This window comes from Convolutriloba macropyga, chromosome 12, assembly GCF_964194025.1.
Source record: "Convolutriloba macropyga chromosome 12, txConMacr16.3, whole genome shotgun sequence".
NCBI lineage: Eukaryota > Metazoa > Xenacoelomorpha > Acoela > Convolutidae > Convolutriloba > Convolutriloba macropyga.
Genome location: NC_134479.1, coordinates 6,945,046 through 6,965,464, shown reverse-complemented (window position 1 = coordinate 6,965,464; position 20,419 = coordinate 6,945,046). Strand labels below are relative to the sequence as shown.

General features: G+C 36.7%; 1 protein-coding gene across 1 annotated transcript in view; it reads right to left on the bottom strand.

The window, feature by feature from the left end:
• LOC142350958 (uncharacterized) overlaps nt 1–5,991 on the bottom strand; it is a 94,612-nt gene extending 88,621 nt beyond the window's left edge. The window contains exons 1-2 of the mRNA XM_075402985.1: nt 4,788–5,991; nt 4,061–4,629 (exon numbers count right to left, since the gene is read on the bottom strand). Of these exons, the coding sequence (XP_075259100.1) occupies nt 4,061–4,629; nt 4,788–5,991 (1,773 nt within the window). The remainder of the gene's footprint in view (nt 1–4,060; nt 4,630–4,787) is intronic.
• Between the last annotated feature and the right edge of the window lie 14,428 nt (nt 5,992–20,419).

Here is a 20,419-nt window from a genome sequence, read left to right as displayed (position 1 = left end):
TTTTTTGTGCCACATATTTTGTGATTGCTGATTGAGCTAAAATTGCCCAACACAGAGTAGGTGTTAAAACATAAGGGTTTGCCAAAGTTAGCATTTTTTTCTGATTTTATAGGGAGAATTCACAGTCAGAAATATTGATGTTTTGATGTTCGCTCCCTACTTGAAAAATTTTGCTTAAATTATCTCTTCATTTGCCAAAAAGTCAGTTATAGTAGAGACAAAAAAGCGTCGACTCAGAAACGAAAAATGATAACTTGCCTCGCAATCTGGGGCCAGTCAAATTATTGCATGATTGTTTGCAATTTATTATATCAATTTATTGCTTGGGGAAAAGAAGAGAAGAGTGTCTTAGTTCAACCAAAGACATATTTCACAGGGCCAAAGAAAACAGTGTTTTTTTAAAGTCTGCCTGGGAAAGTTGGCTGAAAATTGAATAATGCGTTCAATTTTGTCTTGAAGAATTTCTTTTTACGTTTCGCTCCAACTAGATACTCCTTGTTGATTTTGACTGAGTTGCTAGAAAAAAATGCAAAGTGAGAAGGAAGAGTGTAAAAAATTATTACAATTGTGCCATATTTCCTCAATACCATTTGATAACAATTATAATTTTCTGTAATAATTGTTGTTAGAATCTGAGAGGCCGTTTTTGTTAACTCAAAAGGTTAGTAAATTACCTGATTTATGGTACCAATTTATTTTTCACGATCTTTGCATTGTTTTTTTTATTTAAAATAAAGAAGAAAGGGGACTCTTAGCAGTTGCAGACAACAGAAGAAAATCGATAGATGATTTTCTTTTATATATGTTACGGATGATTGGGCTAAAACTGCCTAACACAGAGTGGGAGTTAAATTAAAAAGGTGGCGGCATCAAAGCCAAAGCCGCATTGCCAAAGTCAACTTTCCTTTTTTAGAAAAAAATGATGATTTGATGTTTCCCCCTTGAAAAACGTTTCTTAAATAATGCTTTATTTGGTTAAAATACCATTTAAAAAGGAACAAAAAAGCGTACACCGAGAAAAGAAACACAAAAAATTGCCTTGCTTTCTGGTGCCAGTTAAAGTATTGAGTGATTGCCTCCAATTAATTGTATCAGTTTAAAGCTTTGCGATAAAGAAAAGAACAGTACTTTAGTTTTGAAAAATTACTTTAGTTTTACACGGTTGCAGAAAGCAGCAAACTTTTTTTGATTAGCTGAATTTCCAAATGGGCTAAAAGATGAAAATTACATTCAATTTGCTTTTTATGAATTTTTTAATATTGCGTCAAATAAAAATTCCTAGTTATTTTGAGTGAATCGCTATAAAAACTTTCAATTTGAGAAAGAACTGTTGAAAACAATTTCCTTCAGCCAAACTTTATTTTCTAAAAACAAATTGAAAACAAATAGTTTTTCATGCATATTTGTTTTCTAATTTTCCGATAGGCTGTGTTTTGTTTGTTTGAAAAGATTTAAAACTGCCTTGTTTATAGTGCATAATAAATTTCTACACTTTATAATGATTTTTTATATAAAATTACGAAGAATGTGGAGGCACAGCAATAGCTGCGAACAGAAGGAAATCAATAGCTAGTTTTTGTCGCCAGATATTTGATCGGCGGTTGAACCAAAACTGTAGAGCACAGAAGATAAGGTAAAACATAAACTCTGCGGCATCAATGTCGGTTGATGCCTTTCCAAAGTTTTCTTATTTTTTCAATCTGATATTAAAACAAGAAAAGATTACCAGAAAAAATTGATTTAATTGTTTTCTTGTTAGTTGAAAATTGTTGGTTGAATTAGTCGCTTAATGGGCTAAAAAGAAATCAATTATGTTATAGTAGAACAAAATTAACCACACAGAAAAAAAATGATAATTTTTCTTGCATTACAGTGCCAGCCAAAATATTGCATGAATGTTCGCAATACATTGCATCATATTAATGCCTCCAGAAGAAAAAGAGAACTCTGTCTTAGTTTAGGCAAAATTAAAAATAAACGGCTGCAGAAGACATCAAGATTTTTTGACTAGCTGACTTTGACGATTCACAGTAAATGAATTTTGCGTTCAATTTTGTCTTGAAAATCTCTCTTTAACTTCCAATTCAATTGAAAATTCCTAGTTGATTCTGACTGAGTTGCCATTAAAGCCTTCAATATGAGAAGGAAGAGCGGAAAATATAGTCGTGTCTTATTCTCTCTCCACGAATTGATAACAAATACCATCTTTTGCATATTTGTTGCTGATCGGTTTAAGAGACTAAGTTTTTGACAACCAAATTACATTGTTTGCAGTTTCATATAAATGCCTAGAGTCATTGTATGGAATTTTCTTTTCATACTTCTATATCGAAGAATAGGGTTAAATAGCAGTAGCTACAAACAGAAGATAATCATTAGCTAGTTTTCTTTGCCAGATATGAAAGATGATTTAGTTGAAGCTGCATAAGATCAGTAAGTGGTTAATGTATAAAAGATGTTGGATTGCCAAAAGTATCGTTTTCTTTTTTATTATACCATAGCGAGAAATAACTAAAAAAATATGGAAATGTTTTTTTTCCTTCTCAAGACTCTAACTTGTCAAGTCAGAGTGTCATTTGGCTAAAAAAACTTTTGATGTAGAACAAAAAAGTGTCCATTCTGAAACGAAAATGGTAACATGCTTTGCCTCCTGGAGCCAATCTACTCATTCAATTTAAATATCGAAATAATAAAGACAAATCGAATTTAATAAATTAAAAAAAAGTTTTGTCCAACACATCTTCATTATAGCAATTCAAAATAGTAGCTACAAATTATAAAAAATCTTTGTTTGTTTTGTTCAATGGTCTAAGTAATCAGTTCGCTTTAAGCATGCCATAAAAGTTTTAGCGAAAAGTACCTGACAACCAAAAGTGTGAGTAACTACCAAATTCTGCTGCAAAAAAAAGCAGAAAGAATCAGCCAAATTACACTACAGAAATTTGGCACAAAGTGAAAAAGACTATCTATAGTAGAAAACCAAAGAATTTGCATCCCAAAAGGGTCGCAAACACTGCATTTAGTTAAGATCAAAGCATATCAAATTTAGCAATTAAAATTTATCACAACGAACGGTTGCTAAGTGTCGCAAAAGAAATCAAACTGGAGAAGAAAGAAAATATAATCATGTCAAACTTTTGAACGCAACAATGTTAAAGCTGACAGAAAACTGACAAAAAGAACATCTAAATGGAAAGTTAGAGAAAAACTGAAACTGAAGCCACTTATTTCTTGTCATTAATGTTTTCAAAAGGAATGTGGAGGATAGTTATCATCTGAAATAGGATAGTTATCATCTGAAATAGTTCTAATCTGAACTGAGTTTTCAATTTGAGTTTTCTAAAAAATTAGGAGATTCTTCGGCATTTTCCATTTTTGAGCCAAGAAGTTCTCCGAAATCTGTAAGATTTATTTTAGACAATTAAGTTTTGTTGAACACACCAAAAACAACTTATACTTATTTCATGAATTTGAGGTCTCGATTCAATAATCAAATAAAAACCTTAAACAAAAAAGCGTATGAAAAAATGAGAATGACATGAAGTTCTTTTAATTTTTGAAATGAACAAGGAAACCAGAGGATTTATTTGTGACTGGCTTCTCTTATAAGCTTAAACCATTAAAAAATGCGAAACGATTGTAATATTTTAGCTTTATGCTTGATACAAAAGATTAATTTTACCAAAAACCACTTGTCATAGTAGTAGTATATAATACCTACGTAAAGAAAGGGGGGGTTATCATTCGACTCTTAACCATAGGATAATAGGTAGTGGTGGTTAAGTGGGAATAGGATAGGCGGGATAAAATCTTTCCGCCGCTGTTTATATCCCTCTCCTATTCAGTCTTTCCCTTTTGAGTCTTGCCGCTTTTGTTTCCCTTTAACTTCGCTTTCTGTCTCGCCGCTTGCTTTTGATTTCAAAACACTCAAACAAATTAAATTAAAACCAAATTTCACACTGCATGCAAAATCAATACTGGTTCAGTTTTGCGTCTCTCTCTCTCTCTGGGCAATTAAATTTAATTATGCACACTAATATCGCCTTGCAGTTTTGCACACTGGGCCCTCTGACTCGCTTTCACTTGCTTCCTCTGCCTCAAAATTAATGAACGGATTATCGGGCGTAGAGTTTTCTTCAAAACTGGCATCGAAATCAACGATATCGCTACTTTCAATATCCGAATCATTTATATTCTGAGCAGCGACAAAACCGGGGTCTGGTGGTTGCCATGTGTTGGAGCTTTGGGTGGTATCTGGAGAGGAATGTGGTACAACAAAACTGTTATCCCACTCTGGGCTAGAGCTCAAAAGTAAGTCGCTAAAATCGTCATAATCCCATTCCACATCGTCGTTATTCCAATCAATTTCATCGATAGCATAATCGACAATTCCATAATGGCCAAACGGGAGGGTTTTTATGCCATCGGGTAGTATATAGCGCTTGTTGTCAAAAGCTGACAGACAAATTTTGTTTGTAGTAACTGTCTGCAGCCTGTGGTGGTCGGACACAATCCTGGTGTTCTCTGAGCGCAGGTGGTTTCCAGTGCTGAGAGTGTTTAGGAAGTCGACGTGGCGAAGATGTTGTTGTGCGGCCCTCGTCACCCCTTTTGCTGAAAGTTTTCGACAACCTAAAAGAAAGAAAGAAATGAGAAAAATTAGGTGCTATTATAATTACTAACCCCCTATGTAAATATAATACGATTTAACACCTTCCAGATGCCTATTAACCCAATACGAATTTTTATACAATGACTAACAATTTTGTTTTATGAGAGAATAAACTTACTTTTTGACAGGATGGAGTACAGCTTCGGCTTCAAACAGATAAAGTCAGTAATATAGTCGCCGGCGAATTCGTCCTTGTATTTGAGGACGACTCTTTTGTTAGTGGTATCGTAAAGAAAGTGATTGGGTGGGTAATTTGGGAAATCAAAATGACTTAATACTGACTGAGGCTTCTGCGATAACTCTGTATAAAAATCGTCGCTTATTATCGCATAAAGGAGACTATCTGTATCGCTGTAAAGAAGGCGACAATTAAAGTGGGGGCGCATCACATTGTAATGGAATGAGTACATGTGGAATTTTGCAAGATCTAATATAGTCGCTCCCACAATAGTGGGAGTGTTCCAATAAATGGACTTTGGTCGTGTGGTCAAAGCTGCTAAATTCTCCCCAAAGATCATATAGCGATCAAACTCAAATCTGGATATTATCTTCAGCGCATGCTCGGCATCTCGTGAGATTGTTATTTTATTTCTGCGTCTTTTTGATTCGCAGTTTTTACCATAAACTGCATTATTCATCAGTTTATAAAAGTTCTCTTCAAACTTGTTTGACGCAACTTGCCGCTTTTCACTATTTAGTGTAATGTATGGCGACAGCCAGTTTTCTTGTCGAAATTGAAGCACTCTGTGAACTTTTCTGATTACCAAGCCGAGTTGGACATAAAGTTTCAGCAGTTTGTAGTGGACCACATATCTCTCTTTATCAAAGAACGTTTGCAGGAGTTTCTTTACTTTGGAAGATGGGAGATTGTGTTGTTCTTTTAATTCAATCTGGTAATCGCTCAACCACTCATCTTCAACCACGTCTTTTGTGGGCGCCAACGGAAAATCGCGATGCTCATCATGAAGGCTCGGCGGGTAAGAGATATCGACCTCTACAAAGTATCCAATGCTAGCGTCATCGGCGGTGTCCAAAATCTCTTGAAGTTGAATATCTGTGTTGAACGCAAAGTCGGCGAGCGGTAGTTTCTCTAATTGCATTACGCCACCATAAACGTTATTAGCGTCGACACAGAAACCAAAACAGGATTCCTCCGTGCTATCGTGGTTGGGAATATAGGAGTTATTTGCAGTGAAGCGCCGACTTTCAAAGACAGATGTGACTCCACCGCGAATTGCGGGTTCAATCATGTCCAAGTGTTCGCGCTCAGTCAGTAACTCGACATTGGCTTTGCAGATTCTAAGTGATGCTTCCTTAGCCATATTGGGTAGGGTGAAGAAGTGCATACAGTCCAGTTTATACGTATCGAAACTCAACTGTCGATGGAATTCGCAAACACATGCGAGTAGTGCGCACAGTCGAGCTTCAAGTATGAGTCATGATAATCCTGCAGTGTTCCACATTCCAGAATTTCCCACATCCTGCGTGCATGTTGTAAATTAGTCTCCTTTACCTTCACTGCCCCTCCGTCCAGAGTGTTACCCCACTTGCTCAGTGGCGGGAGACTGGTGTCACTGAACTTGGACCGACCAGTCACATAAGAGTAAGGGTAGTAGCCTTTCTGTTTAAGTAGCTGAAGGTTAGCATCAGATAATGTAGAAAACATTGCCCTCATTATTTCGAAACGGTCATCGGGTAAAATTTCAACAAGTTTCTCTAAAGAACTGTTCATCATCTTGAAGGAGTCTATGAATCGAAGATATTCGTAAACTTTCACTGTTTTTCCCTTTTCCGTTACGAAATTGTCAATAAGCACACCAAATGTCATTGATATGTATTTTTCGTCGGTGGCTGGTATGACGCTGATGGTTGTGGTTGGCTCGCAGTTGTTCAGTGCCACGCAAATGTGATGTAAGTCATAATTTTGAATATTATGACCCACAACAGGGGTGAAATTGATATTTCGTCTCAAACGATTGCATTTCTCATGTGCCCATCCCAAGAATTTACCACTGTAGTGGCAATGGTCCAGGTCAATTGTGTTCTCTGGATCTTCCGTTTCTGAAAACGATTTTTCACAAATCCAACAGTGCGTAGCGTTAGACTTTCCCAAGTTTCGTCTATCGCCTTTGAAGAAAGGGTGCTTCCTTTTCTGCTGATGAATATCTCTGGCTAGTTTGTGAAGCATTTTGACAAAATTTGTCATGCAAGCAGGAGAACTGTCTACATGATGAAAGATTGGCTTTGATGAATTGTGATCTATCACTGTTAGCGCAAAGCCACACGGTTCATGTATCTCCTTGACCTGTGTAAAGGCTTTATCACTTGGTCCCTTGCAAGAAGACACGGGTCGTAAGAAAGACTCGAAGTCAAAATAGATAACAAGAGGGACAAACCATGTAGCAGCCAAGTTCGTGAATTTGTATGAGTTGTTCTCACTTGAAGGCATATGAATAACAGCAGGTGCATTTTTGCAACAGTTATTGAGATGTAGGTTGTAACTTTCAAGTCCTTCTCGACAAATCAAAAAATAGTTTCGACAAATTTTGTAGGAGAATCTGTAATCAAGTCCTCGCACGTAGCAAACAACCTTCACCAGGTTTGTAATGAGGACGTAGTGATGACGGTCACAGTCGTACAGCAAAAGTAAATCCATTACAAAATCTGAGCTGTATGACGAAATTTTTAGAGGGAAAAACTGGCCGTTATCGTATCCAAACACGTTTACCTGAACGTTGTTGAGTGTTTCAAATTGAGGAATGTCTGCAAAGCCCATGAGCATAGTAAAATCGCCCAGAGGTTGATGCAGTCCTGGTTGATTGTATGTAGTTGGTGAAGTTTTGTCGGTTTGATAGTTTCGACCAATTCTATCTAAACTTATCTGATGATACATGTGATAAGCGGCCACAAAACAATACCTGAAGCAATCTCGATCTTCATGGTTCCTAACGTTGAGCAATCCTCTGCAGTTGGCAATTTTTGACGGCAACGCGATGTACGATGAACCAAGAATTGGTCTAAAACGCGCGAATTTGACGTCAACTTTGAGAACTTTTTCGAGTGTCCAACCACTCCCCAAAGAGTTGAATGTTGTCAATACGCTCATCATCTTCTCCACCATTTGCCAATACGCTTCATCCGACAGTCCGTTTGCATAGACAGGAGTCATCAGAGAGTTTGCGTATATTTCAATACGGTCATCTTCTGGCATATCTGGCTCATCATACATAACTTTGACAAGCCGCAATTTTGCACACAGTTGAACTTTTTGAGGACCCTGGGTCAACTGCTCACTTATTAGAGTGTCTATTTTGGGTTTTTGTATCCGCATAAAGTTTTCGAGATCATTGGACTCTTCGGCCGCTGTTGACTCGAACGATCTCAGTACTCCATGGAATGCACTTTCCAACGGAGTGTCTCGAGGCTGAAATTGTTCACCTAGGACGGGTAAGTGATGAACGGAAGTCATATGCTGTACGTAAAGATGGCAATCGTTGAATCCGAGTAGGCAGCTTTGACAGCAATTGGTGAATCGTTGGTGTGCAGTTTTCATGTGTTCTTCGAGCAAAGAAATCTTCCGACAAGTAAACTCACATAATGAGCATTGATATACGGGTAAACCAATCTCATCAGGATGGAATTTATGCTCATGCCTGGAGCGATTTCCTTTTGTACTCAGAATAGAATCACAATAACGACACTGGAAACCCATTTTTGAATTGTCTAACTTTAGTAAGAACGAATTGTTAAACTCGAGTACGAACAGTAGAAACGAATGAACAAGAAATGGCTTCTCGGGTTTACAGTATTAGAGACTACAGTACTGCATAGGCGTCAAGTTCGAAGTTTTGAAATGCTGTTTTCTGATTGGTCGGTTTTGGCGCATACCTTTATTTCGAAATTTTGTTACTTTTGAGAGAAAAAAGATGTGTTTTCAACTCTCCATTGCAATCGTATGCCAAAATATACCACCACAGGGAACCCTACCGAGTATTGCTGATCATCGTTTGTGTCAAAAAACTTTTTTTGAGAACCTGGAAAAACATGCTAATATTCAAAATTAAAATAAAAAGCGCTATTTTATGCATTTTCAATTACGGATGGTTAGAGCTGTCCTACATTCTTAAGTGTGATGAGCAAAAATGCTCCCCGTGCCAAAAAACATAGGACCCATATAAAAAAATTGCTCAAAAATAAACAGAAAAAAAGTTTGTTTTTCTGTCAATCAAGTCATTAATTAACAATTACATGACAATTACATGACATAAATATGTGTCTTTTTTCTGAGGCCTTTTTTGATGACAGCTGTTATGAGATAAAATTACACTGAGGGCCCAATAAGTCCAAAAATTTAAAGAAAACCAATCTAACATCTTTCCTTAGGGTAATCCATATGCTAATTAATGCCAGATGTTAATGTGACATTAATTGCCAGATGTTTCGAAAATCGGTGAAGGAGCCGTTTTTTGATAATGATGCTTAAGAGCAATAATGTCGGGCAGTGAATACAAAACCGTTGCAAAAATTTGAATTTTTTTTTTCAGTAGTTAGTAATTAGGTTAATTAACCCTTAATTAGTCGCTAATTAGAGGCTAATTATCTCCATAACGGATGAGTAAAACTTGACGAGTGTGATGAGAAGTTTTGTACTTCAGAGTATGCTGAGTCTTACTGAACAATCAGTTTCATCCCAAGTATTTTTTGGAACCCTCTTTTTTGGGGTCAAATGTCAGAGGTCATGTGTTAAAAAAATTTTTTTTTGAGTTTTTTTCGTTTTTTTTTTCAAACTAACATGCTCTTTTTTTTCAATTGAGACCCAAGTAACAAATGAGAGTTGATTCTAGTGTTAGCTGAAGAGGGCATCTACTGAATTAAGTGTCAAAATTTGACGTTTGAAATGCATTTTTTCGAAATATTTTCTTTGATTATTTTTTATTTTTTGAACAGTTCTTCGACTTATGAATTGAATTTGGAATTCAATTCATGCTACAGCTGTGGCATGGAGTTAACATGTCATTAGCGTCAATACCGCATACTCTCACATATGGCTCTATCTCTAAACTTTATGTTTAATATATATAATTATAACAAAAATTTTGCAGATTGGGAAAAGTATTTCTGGATATAATATTGAAAAATCTCACCACGTCATAGTAGTTGTAATAATTGAGTGTTTGTTAGGAAACAAATGTTTACGTCATAATGAAAATCTTTTCTGAACATGTTCGAACTTGATCAGTCGCAATGTTTTAATTTCTTTGACTCAGCAGATTTAAAGCTATAAAACAGATTTAAAAAGTTAAATTCAGCTTTTAAAAAGTTGAAATCACACATTCTTGAAACAAAATCAAGTTAGCATCTCACTATATAAATGAGTTTTGTGATGATCCATTAAGTTTAGTTTTCAAGTTAATCAAATAAGTCCATTAAAGTATTCTCAGGTAGCCGTTTCTTTGGTGCATTGCAAATCTTTGGCGTGTCTGTGACACCAAAAACACGTGCTGGTTCTGGTGTTTGAAATTGTGTAGCTGACAGTAACGTTGTATCAAACTGGTTGTCAATGAACAGAGCCGTAGAATTGTTCTTTTGAATTCCCGCAAAGAGAGATGGACTAGATGCCGGTGTCAAACTGGGACTCGGATCAACTGCTGGTGTTACTGGCAAGCTGGCTGAATCCAATTGCGGTTGATTTTCTGGGGAGCAAGGTGATGACTTTATGCCCCACATGTCAGCTAAGTTTTCGCAAGCCTGATAAGCCCCTAGCTGGTTTTCAAACAGAGGCACACAGTCGCAATCGTAACGAAACAAAATTCGTTTAACGTCGTCAGGTAATGACTCCATGCCAAGATGTTGAAATGTTGGCAAAGTTTTTGGAGGTAAATGTCCTCCTGATGTAATAAGACTGCAATCTGCTGGTTCTGTCTTCTCTGGTAAAAAAGCCATTGCGTTAATGAAAAGCTTGGGTATCAAGCAGTTCTGGAAAGTTTGCCAAACATTGCCTTGTCTCTTCTGTTGAATAAGCACAACAAAGTTTTCGAACACTGTCTGATAAACCAATGTTCGCTCCAAGGAAATTACAGATTCAGCAAGTATTTGAACGGACATAATTTTTGTACAATTTTTGAGAAAGAAACTAAAACCAATTTGATAGAAGACTGTTGGTAGGTGTTTGTCTGGTAACGAACTGTTGAAAGAAAGCAAAGTGCACTGAACGCAAGTCTTAAAGAAAATGAATAACTATTTTTAAAGTAATATTGCACAACGTGTAATTCAACAAATTATTTCTGGGGTCAAATATGGTTTTAATTTTGGTAGTGTATGTGCTCTGATATATGCTCTAAATTTTGTTATTATACATGGGTCGATACAATTTATAGTGTGTACTAACTCAGTTCTTATCCAGAGCGTATTTTATTATTAGCATTTTATTGTACGCTGGTGCATGTTTATTCTTATCAGAATTTCCTTACTGCTGTAGGTTCACTTGTGCTTCTAATTATATCACACACCCAGGGTCACATCTGTTCCAAGATATAATCATATGGTCCGCATATAATTCCAATAAACAGTGTACACTGCACTGCTGGTCCAAATACACACCTAGGGTCACATCTGTTTTCTCTGTAGAACCAAAACATGTGGTCCGCATATAATATCAATAAACAGTGTACACTGCACTGCTTGTTCAAATACCCACCCAGGGTGGGTCACATTTGTGTTCTCAAAACATATGGTACGCATATAATTCCACTAAAAAGTGTACAGTGCACTGCTGGTCCAAGTACACACCGAGGTTCACATATGTTTTTTGTCTTATCTAGGGTCACAGCTGAAATTAATTATGCAATATGTGAACAACAGACAGACTCAAGTACGCCATAGGCGTACTTAGGCCTGTATTCACAAATCATTTGGATTTAATTAGGCAGTTTGACGACACTTGTTTAAACCCAACTTGCCGCCCCATTGAGTTTGAGTTTTACACATTATAACACTCGAAAGTAATAAAACAAGTTGCACACTATGCCTTTCACGTCCACTAAAGACACAGAGTTTGGAGATTGTTATTTGGATATTTCCAAAACTGATAAGCGCTTAATCAGAGCAACGCTGAAAACCTATGAAAGGACAGGGACATATGTATTTCTGAAATTGTTCAAAAAAGCAACAGACGATTACGTGTTTGAACAGAGAATTTCTCTAACTCTTGGAGAGTTTGAAAATTTGGTCAGCTCAGCTAGCAAAATACAGAACTCAGTGGCTGACCAGCTGTCAACAAAAAGAAACCAAAAATTCAAAAAGAAGTTGCCAACAACGATGGTTGAGGCGATGTTTGAGCGTTCTCCAAATTACTCTAAACAATTTCAGAAACAGTTCAAATTTTTCATTCTTGAAGAAAAACCTAGCTTTTCTATTGGAAATTTTTATGCAGTGTGTGCACATTTTGATTCCGAATTTTGCAATTTAGTAAACAGTCATTATCACGTTCTGATTGATACAACTACTTTTGAAAACGAAACAGTGAAACGATATCAGAGCTTTCCTGTGCCTTGTGTTTATACAGCTTTCAAATTCTTGTTTTGGACTGCATCAAACTTGGAGACTAATGGAGACGTTTTTACAAAGCTCAAATTGGCAATCGAATTCAACGGTTCGGGAGAAAAAACCGATTCACAGTCAGTGCGCAAACGACTGCCAGCTTTTGCTAACCACAACAATTTATCGAAAAGCAGCTCTGCAAAACAAACAAATGTCAATCTCAAACCGAGTGCCAAGATGCCAGTAGTTGCTCAAAAAACTATCTACAATGCCCGGCCTCCATCGAAACAAGTTCAAACTGATTTTGTTAATAGTGAAACTTTACGAAGAGTTGAAACAATTTTGTATGGTCCTCATTCTGGCGCTTTTTGTCAAATTATGGATATTTTGATGAATGGATATGGAAAATTGAATATTGATTCTGATTTATTGAGTGTTCGCTTTGTGTATGAAGAAAAAGTAAAGTTTTGAAAAAAAAATAAATTTCTCAAGTTAGTAAGGTTAGAACATCATATGAAAAGCGAAACGAATCAATTCATTATCGCTAATATTTACAAGTTTTTGAGCATTGAAAACAAAATGAGCAATATAAATACAAAAAAGTCCACAAAGTTTAGAGTTTGCTCTTTGAATTGGTTGATTCTCCAAGAGTTGATAGATGTTGTGATTGCTGCCAACGGAAACGATTCTTTGATATAGGTGTTTGTACGATGAAATGGGCTGACCAAGGGGATCGGCAAACAAAAGTTGATTGTTTTTTCTGCATAATAGTAACCAGTGGCTGCCAATATTTTCAGCAGTTGCTGCATTAACAATAAGGAAGCTGTTTCTGTTCATTTTTTCCGGAAAGTTGTTGGCCGCAAACACACCATGGAATTTATACTTAAGAGTTTTGCAACCTTGGATTAAACCATTATTATCATCTTCATCCATCATTAATTTGTCAGAATGTGATTCTTTGATACTCTTCTTGCACTATCAACAAATATTGTGCTAGCTTTTTCGCCAATAATGAATATTTCTATATTGTTCGGTAAGGCCGCAGAAAATTTCAACTCAATAGAAATTGACGAATTTGTAAGCTCAGGATGAATAAAATCGTGGGATGCTTGTTGGGTGCTGGTCAAATCAAAAACCATTATGAAATGGTTTGGGTAATCTGTCAAACTTATTCCATGACCATTGTCGATGTAAGCTAAATCGGTTATTGTGTTAAAGTAAAGACGTTTGTCATCACTTGTTGATATCGGACTGTCTGCCACAGGTAAACCGCTTCGATAAATATAAATCTGCTCAAGGTCGAATTTGCGGAAATTAAATGGATTTTGTCTGTTGTTACCAAGAAACGCTTCGTTAGTGTTCAGACAAATTGCTAGTCTACGAATCAGTTCTCTGGCAAAAATATCTTCTTGTTTCCAACTGTGGAGACCCGTTGACGCCAGAAACGTTTTTGTTAGAGTCTCCAGGTAGGGATACGAAGCTGGACTTGTTAATAAAGTTTTTTCAATAGCCGATACAACATCATCGTTCAATGTCATCTTGCGCACATACAAATTAGCTTTGACAATTTCTACTTTGTAGTGCTTGGCAGCATCGTCAGACATTATAACAAAATCATCTATTGACCGTCTAAATGCAATGCGAAGTGTCACACCACTTAGCAAATGTCTGTCACAGGTGAAAAAGTCGACTGCAACTTTACCGTAGAATGTGCACTCAGCTGATTGCCTCACTAAGGCTTTCCTTCTGTTCACTTCCGCAGTTGACAGCGCTCCTGGATTTTCTTCGTAGGAGTAACCCTGACATGCCAACCAGGTGTTTTTTGCATCTTTGTTATGTGAAAATTCTGTTTCAATAAAACTTTTATGAGCATAGTTTCCGTTAGCGTTTGAAATTTTTAGTCCATTAGCAGACACTGTACAGTCAGAGAAGAGTGAATGTAACACATTATTGCAAAAATAGGGAGCATCTGTCTTCGTAACATCTGTTGCTGCTCCTGCGTCATATCTCAAATCAGCTTCTGATAACTGGACAATTTTACATTTTACTTCCAAGAAAATTTTCTGTAAGTCAATAAAATTATTTCGGTCACCGGCGACTTCAAATTCTAACATGGGTCTATTTGGACTGTAGACTGGGCCCAACTTTTGATAAAAACTACCATCGAAAGTTACTAAAAGAGAAGGTTTTTCGAATAAATCCAAAGAACTGTGAGTTGCTTCTGGTGGTAACAAATTAGCGATCATCGTTCACTCTGGCAAAAAAATCTGACCGACTTCTTTTTGGAGCTCTGTGCGTTGAAATGGTTTTTTTGCGTTTGTTGATTGCTTTCTGTGGCTTGACTCGACTTGACTTCGTCCGACGTGAAGTATTTCTTCGAGATCCCCCAGTCTGTTTTTTAACAGTTTTTGCGATTGTATTTTTAAACGCCTGAGATTTTTTGCTTCCGACTACATCCAAAATCTCTGGAACACTTTGTTTCAAAAGCTCTTTCCCGATACGCTTCGCTGTAGGCAAAATGAAACGACGTGCTAAAGGCAGCGCAACACGTCCAATGCCTGCAGCTAGGGCTCCAAAACCACTTCCTCTTTGACGATAATGTCCAGAGAAGTGAGGCAAAGACGTTGCTTGATTCGCATAATAAGAATCCATTTTAGGAGGAAAATTTTTTGAATTGTAGTGTTAGAATAACTTTTCCAGTTCCCGAAAAGGGAACTAATTGTCCTGTTTCCGTTCTCAGTTCAATTGAAATCGATTGAATTGTGTTGGTTAGGAGATTCTTATAGTCTAAATTTGTAATAACTATCCGATGAGTTGGCTCAAGCTCACAAACACTACCGTTTTTCAGATGTTGTTTTGAATCAATGACTCGCAAAAGAGGAGCCTTAGTGTCACCAACGTATTGATATTCAATTATGTTAGTGTAGACGAAAATTAGATGCTTTCCAGCACAAAGATCAGCTGGGAACTCCCCATAATAAGCTTTCGTATCACCACTTTTCATAAACCTGTTCGCATTGGGAATCATTTTGTACCCAATATGTATTCCATTACCGTCAGGAATACCCTTAAATCCAATAATGCTCGGATTTTCCTCGCTGGGAAATGTAATTCCCTCATATTTGCCAAATACAATTTCATATTTTCCAGAGCTCTTCAACTCTCTGAAAGAAAAATGGGGCAGTCCAATTGTTCGCTTAATTGTAGCAAGAAGGTTGCTGGCACTGTATCAAAGGTTCCTGGCATAAAACTGTATCAAAGGTTCCTGGCATAAAACTAAATTGTTGTCCATTATAAGGTCTAGAAATAACATTAGCTCCCGAAGACATCTTTTGGGAATCTTCATAGTCTTTTAAGTTGTACACAATTAGATTTCCGTTTACTGTGTTTTCTATTTTTGTTGGGAATATGATTTCACTTAACGCCACTCTCCAATCACCTGCAAGTTGAATTTCGTCATTAAAAAAATTTCGAAATGATGCAAGTGTGTTTGAATCAAATATTTCCATTGAAGCGGATGAAACAACGTGAACTGTAAACTCGTCTTCATACCGGTTGTTGGACATTTTCAACGAGAGGGAGCCTGACAAGTTGTAATTCTGGTTGATAAAATTTTCCTTGAATTGGTTCTTTGTCTGTGTCGACTAAGGAGTATGTTGGTGGGCTTAATGTCGGTATTCCCGTTATTTCAAAGACTTCGTCTGTGAACGATTGCTTGTAACTTTTCCTGAATGCTTTATCTTTTTTAACTATTCTCACAAAGTCTCCAATGTAAAACTTGGGCTTCTGATTTGAGCTTGTTTGGACTGTCAATGAAATTAGTCGTGGCACATCTTTTTTTGTAACTTTGTTGGGAGCAATTTTAGTTACTCGATTGACTCTTGAATTGATTGTTTTCACAAATTGGTCTAATTGGTCAATGTAGCTATAGGTCCACTTTTCTTCGAGATACCGATGAATTATCTTTTTGAGAGATCTAATGTTCCTCTCTGCAAAAGCTGACTGTTTTTCACTGAAAGTACTATATAACTGAATTCCGCGTTTGTTGCACAATTGTTTGAATTCTCCCTGAAATTCTGTGCCATCGTCAACCCATACTTTTTCGGGCTGTTTGTTTTTGATCATCTTTTTGAATGCTTCAGCTGCTTCTGTTGCGTACTTTGTTTTTAATGGTTCCACTCGTAAATATCTTGACAAACAATCAACCGCTACTAGGAGATACTTGATGTTGCGGTTATACTTTGCTAATTTATCAACGTGTGCCAAATCTAGAGACCAATTTTTGTTAATGTCTTTTACAAAAACTTTAAGCCTAGGAAATTTTAATCGAACTGAACGGTACTTTGTGAAAGACGGCTTTGTCTCCAAATAGGACAGGACTTTGCCTATAGGGAGCTTGCTTTGAGTCTGTAGTCGTTTTATGCTTCCATATGAAGCTGGTCCTTTTAAATACAACTGATCCAATTTTTTTACTTCAGGAAAAAAAAGACCACATCTTCTGACTGGTCTCTTCTTTGTCTGGCGTTTGGTCCGTTTCTTCTGTATATTTTTTTTGGGTTGGTTTTGAGCCACTGAGTCGTTCTCCAGTAGAGGAGAACTCTTGTTGACTGGGTTGTTCTCTACTTGGGAAAAATTCTTGTTCACTTTCAGACGAGGCTTTCAAGATTTGCTTGGCATGTGTATTTGCAACAAGATGAGGTGAGATATTAAGAGCAAATAAAATTTTTGAGTATTTTTCAATGTCAATTTTTTTAGTTGGTTGCTGTAGATTGTACAGAAATGTTGAAGCTTTGATGCCCAGTGTTTCTTTATTAACGTGACGAACGTCGTTCGACTCTATGGTGACTGTTTCAGATTGGTTAATCAAGTCAAGTATGATTTTTGATCTTTTGATTTGGTTTTCATTCATAACTTCTAGCTCTATCATTATAGAGGTGAAATCGTCGCTTTTTCTTTGTTTTTTCACTACCGGTTCAATCTCGCTATCTTCGCTCATGGGTTCTGTTTTCTCCTCTTCTGCTGTTTCAATCATCAGTTTGTTTGCAGTCTCAACTGGTTCAAATGCTTTCTCTGGTTTTTCCATTGAGTTGGACTGGTTTCTTTGCAAAAGAGACAGCTGTGTAGCTTTCTGTTTATAAAGGGGATTGTCCAAAACTTCTTTTTTTACCGGTTGATGTGAAGCAAACATTCATTTTGGAATTAAAATGAATTCTTCGGTACGCATTATGATTTTGTCAAATATCGATAACAAGCGAAACCAACAATTTTGACCAAATCTGTTTCTCTAGCAAAAAGTTGCCTCTTTTCTTTCAAACTTCTTTGTCTAGACAATAGCTTTCTGAATGATTTTTCATAACCTTCTACAACACTTTTTCTTATTGGAACATTACCATTGACAATGTTGAGCAAACATTCGCAAAGGAATTTAATGAATTTATTGGGAGCTCTCTCGATCTTCTCTTTTAGTTTTGTATCCGATATGTCTAGTAGCCGCCCCAGCATACAAACTTCTTTCTCTCTCATCGCTCAAATTTGTGATAACGGCTTTAGCTGATGGCAGATAAAAAATTGATGGTCCTGGGGGAACAATATTTGAACAGTAGCGCAAGACGTCTGATGTTTTTGGATCCAAATCAATTAATAAATGACCAAACGGTTCTTTGGTTGCGAGCTCATAGCTTTCTTTTAAAAATTGTGCATTATTCAACTGTCGACCAATAAAACTAATCTGTTGTGTGTCACGGGGTGATTTGAACAATATGATATGTGTTGTGTTTAGATCAATTGTTCTGGACCATCTGCTTTGCTGGAACAAATTGTGTTTAACATACATTACACTGATGTTTCTATGTCGCCCTGCGGTTGCTAATTTGGAAAATTCTTTGTCATTAAAAATTTCTTCACATGAATCATCGAACACAAGAAAGCAGTTCTCTAACTCTGAAATGAGCTCAAAATTGGAGAATTTTTTAAAATGTATGTTCAGTTTCTTCTCTAACGATTGGAATTTTGGCTGATCATGCTGATAAAAATAATAAATTGTTTGAAACTCTGGGAAAATGTGCCAACTAATAACATTTTGAAAATGAGCTCAGTTTTCCCGCAGCAAGACGGCCCGCAAACAGCCATGAACAACCGGTCATTGGTAGAAATAACTTTATTCATAGCTTTGGATTTGGAAGAGCGTATCCAACTGTACAAGAAAGAAGTGAAAACCAAAATAAGGATTCTTCACAGTCAAGACTGAAAAAACCAACTTGGTGAGAGATGCAGTAATAAAAAAATTATTATAATGATTTGTGTAAAGTATACAACCTCTGATCGAGGCAATTTCGAATTGCAAAACCTCCAAGATTGTCTTTCTTGGTGCTCGGCGTCAAAAACCAAGTCAGTTATGCCTGCACCCGAATCTAATTGATCTTCGGTTTGACTCATTGTGAAATAAAATTGTTCAAAAAAATGAATTGCTTTCCAGGAGTCTTCTTCCAGAGATATCCAGACTCTTCGTCTCCTTGTTTGTAAGTGATTGTATAGTTTGCATTCATCGAATCTTGTTTATCTCTAAAAACAATTGACTCTACATTGTTCTCTTTAATCAGCTGCTTGATGTCATCGGGAAGAGTCTCATCGTCCAGAGACATCAGAACTGGAACTGCACGCTTGGGCGTAGGTAAAGGGGTTAGTTTCAACCTTTTCATTTTCTCTTGTAAAGACATGGTACAATTGAAAGTACTCCAGTAGAGAAAGATACTTCTTGAAAGCTTCTATTTCAGCACCAGCACACACAATCTGCTGTTTTCTCAAAACTGTTTGGCCTCTTGTGTCAATTTTTTCTTCCTTGATAAGAGTAACCGTTAACTGATTTTCAGGCGTTATGCAACTGTAAACTGTCAAATTTGGAGACAAATTCACTTGTAGTAGAGACGGAGCTGGTTTCTCTAACCGACGATTCATTCGTCAGCCACTGGTAAAAGAGTTTTGCCTTCTTATTGGCACAATGCTTGGTTCTCTGTCGTTTTGGGCAACTCAATGCATGTAATTTACAAACCGGTGTCTCCCGATACAACTTCAAGTGTTCAATTTTTGGGCAGAACAAAGTTTCCAAGTTGATAACGTTCCTCTGTAACAGCTGTCGTAAAGTTTCCGTTTTTTCTAATCCTTTTGCGTAAAAATCAGAAAAGGGAAATCGAAGAACTATACTTTGAAAAATCTGTTGCAAATAATGATAAGGGTACTCTCCTGTCTCCCACGAGAGACCATGAAGGAATTTAGATACCCACAGGAAAGATCTTTGCTCACTCGAACAAAGTATGTTAAATGATTTTGGAGGTAAAAACGAAATTATATCATTGTAATTTTCGGTAGATACCGCAAGTTCTTTTATTATAAATCCAGATTTTTTTACTTCGAAAGCCTTCAAAATCAAGAACAACCGCTCCGGATTTCAACATTCCAGCAAATTGAATAAACTATTTTTGAAAGATTTTACGTATAAACAAAAAGAAATTCCAGTCACATGACCAAGGTACTCATTTGTCACTGAACAAGGTAATACGTCAGAATAGCCTGGACCCTTTTCACTATATTCATAAACAAAACCGGAAGCGTCGTGGGGTATGGCATGTAATCTCAAAATTTTTAAATTTTTGAAATATTTCTCTAACGAAGAATTATCAATACCAATCAAACCTCCGTACGGCCGCAACTTCAACGCAATATCCAAATCAAGATCCGGATCCAAATGCAAACAAGTGGCTAAAAAGTATAAAAATCGTTTAACGTATTGTGAATATTCTTTTTCGATTTCCTTGTAAGTTTCGTGAATACTTTTCAAATCAAGCGTTGCTATAGTTGCCATTTGATCTATGCACACATTCTCCCAATAATGATCAATTTAGATAATAAGCCCCTCCCCACTATTAGGGTAATAAGACTACTTTTTACATGTAGCGTTAAATTCAAACGACCAGAAAGAACTAGCAAGAACGGCGGAATAGAACAATCCAAACGGCAATAAACAGCAGGCGGAAAGATTTTATCCCGCCTAGCCTATTCCCACTTAACCGCCACTACCTATTATCCTATGGTTAAGAGTCGAATGATAACCCCCCCCCCCCTTTCTTTACGTAGGTATTATATACTACTCATAGTCACTTGTTTATCGCCGATCGATTCATTTTGATGTTCCGATTACTCTGGTTTCCATTTAAA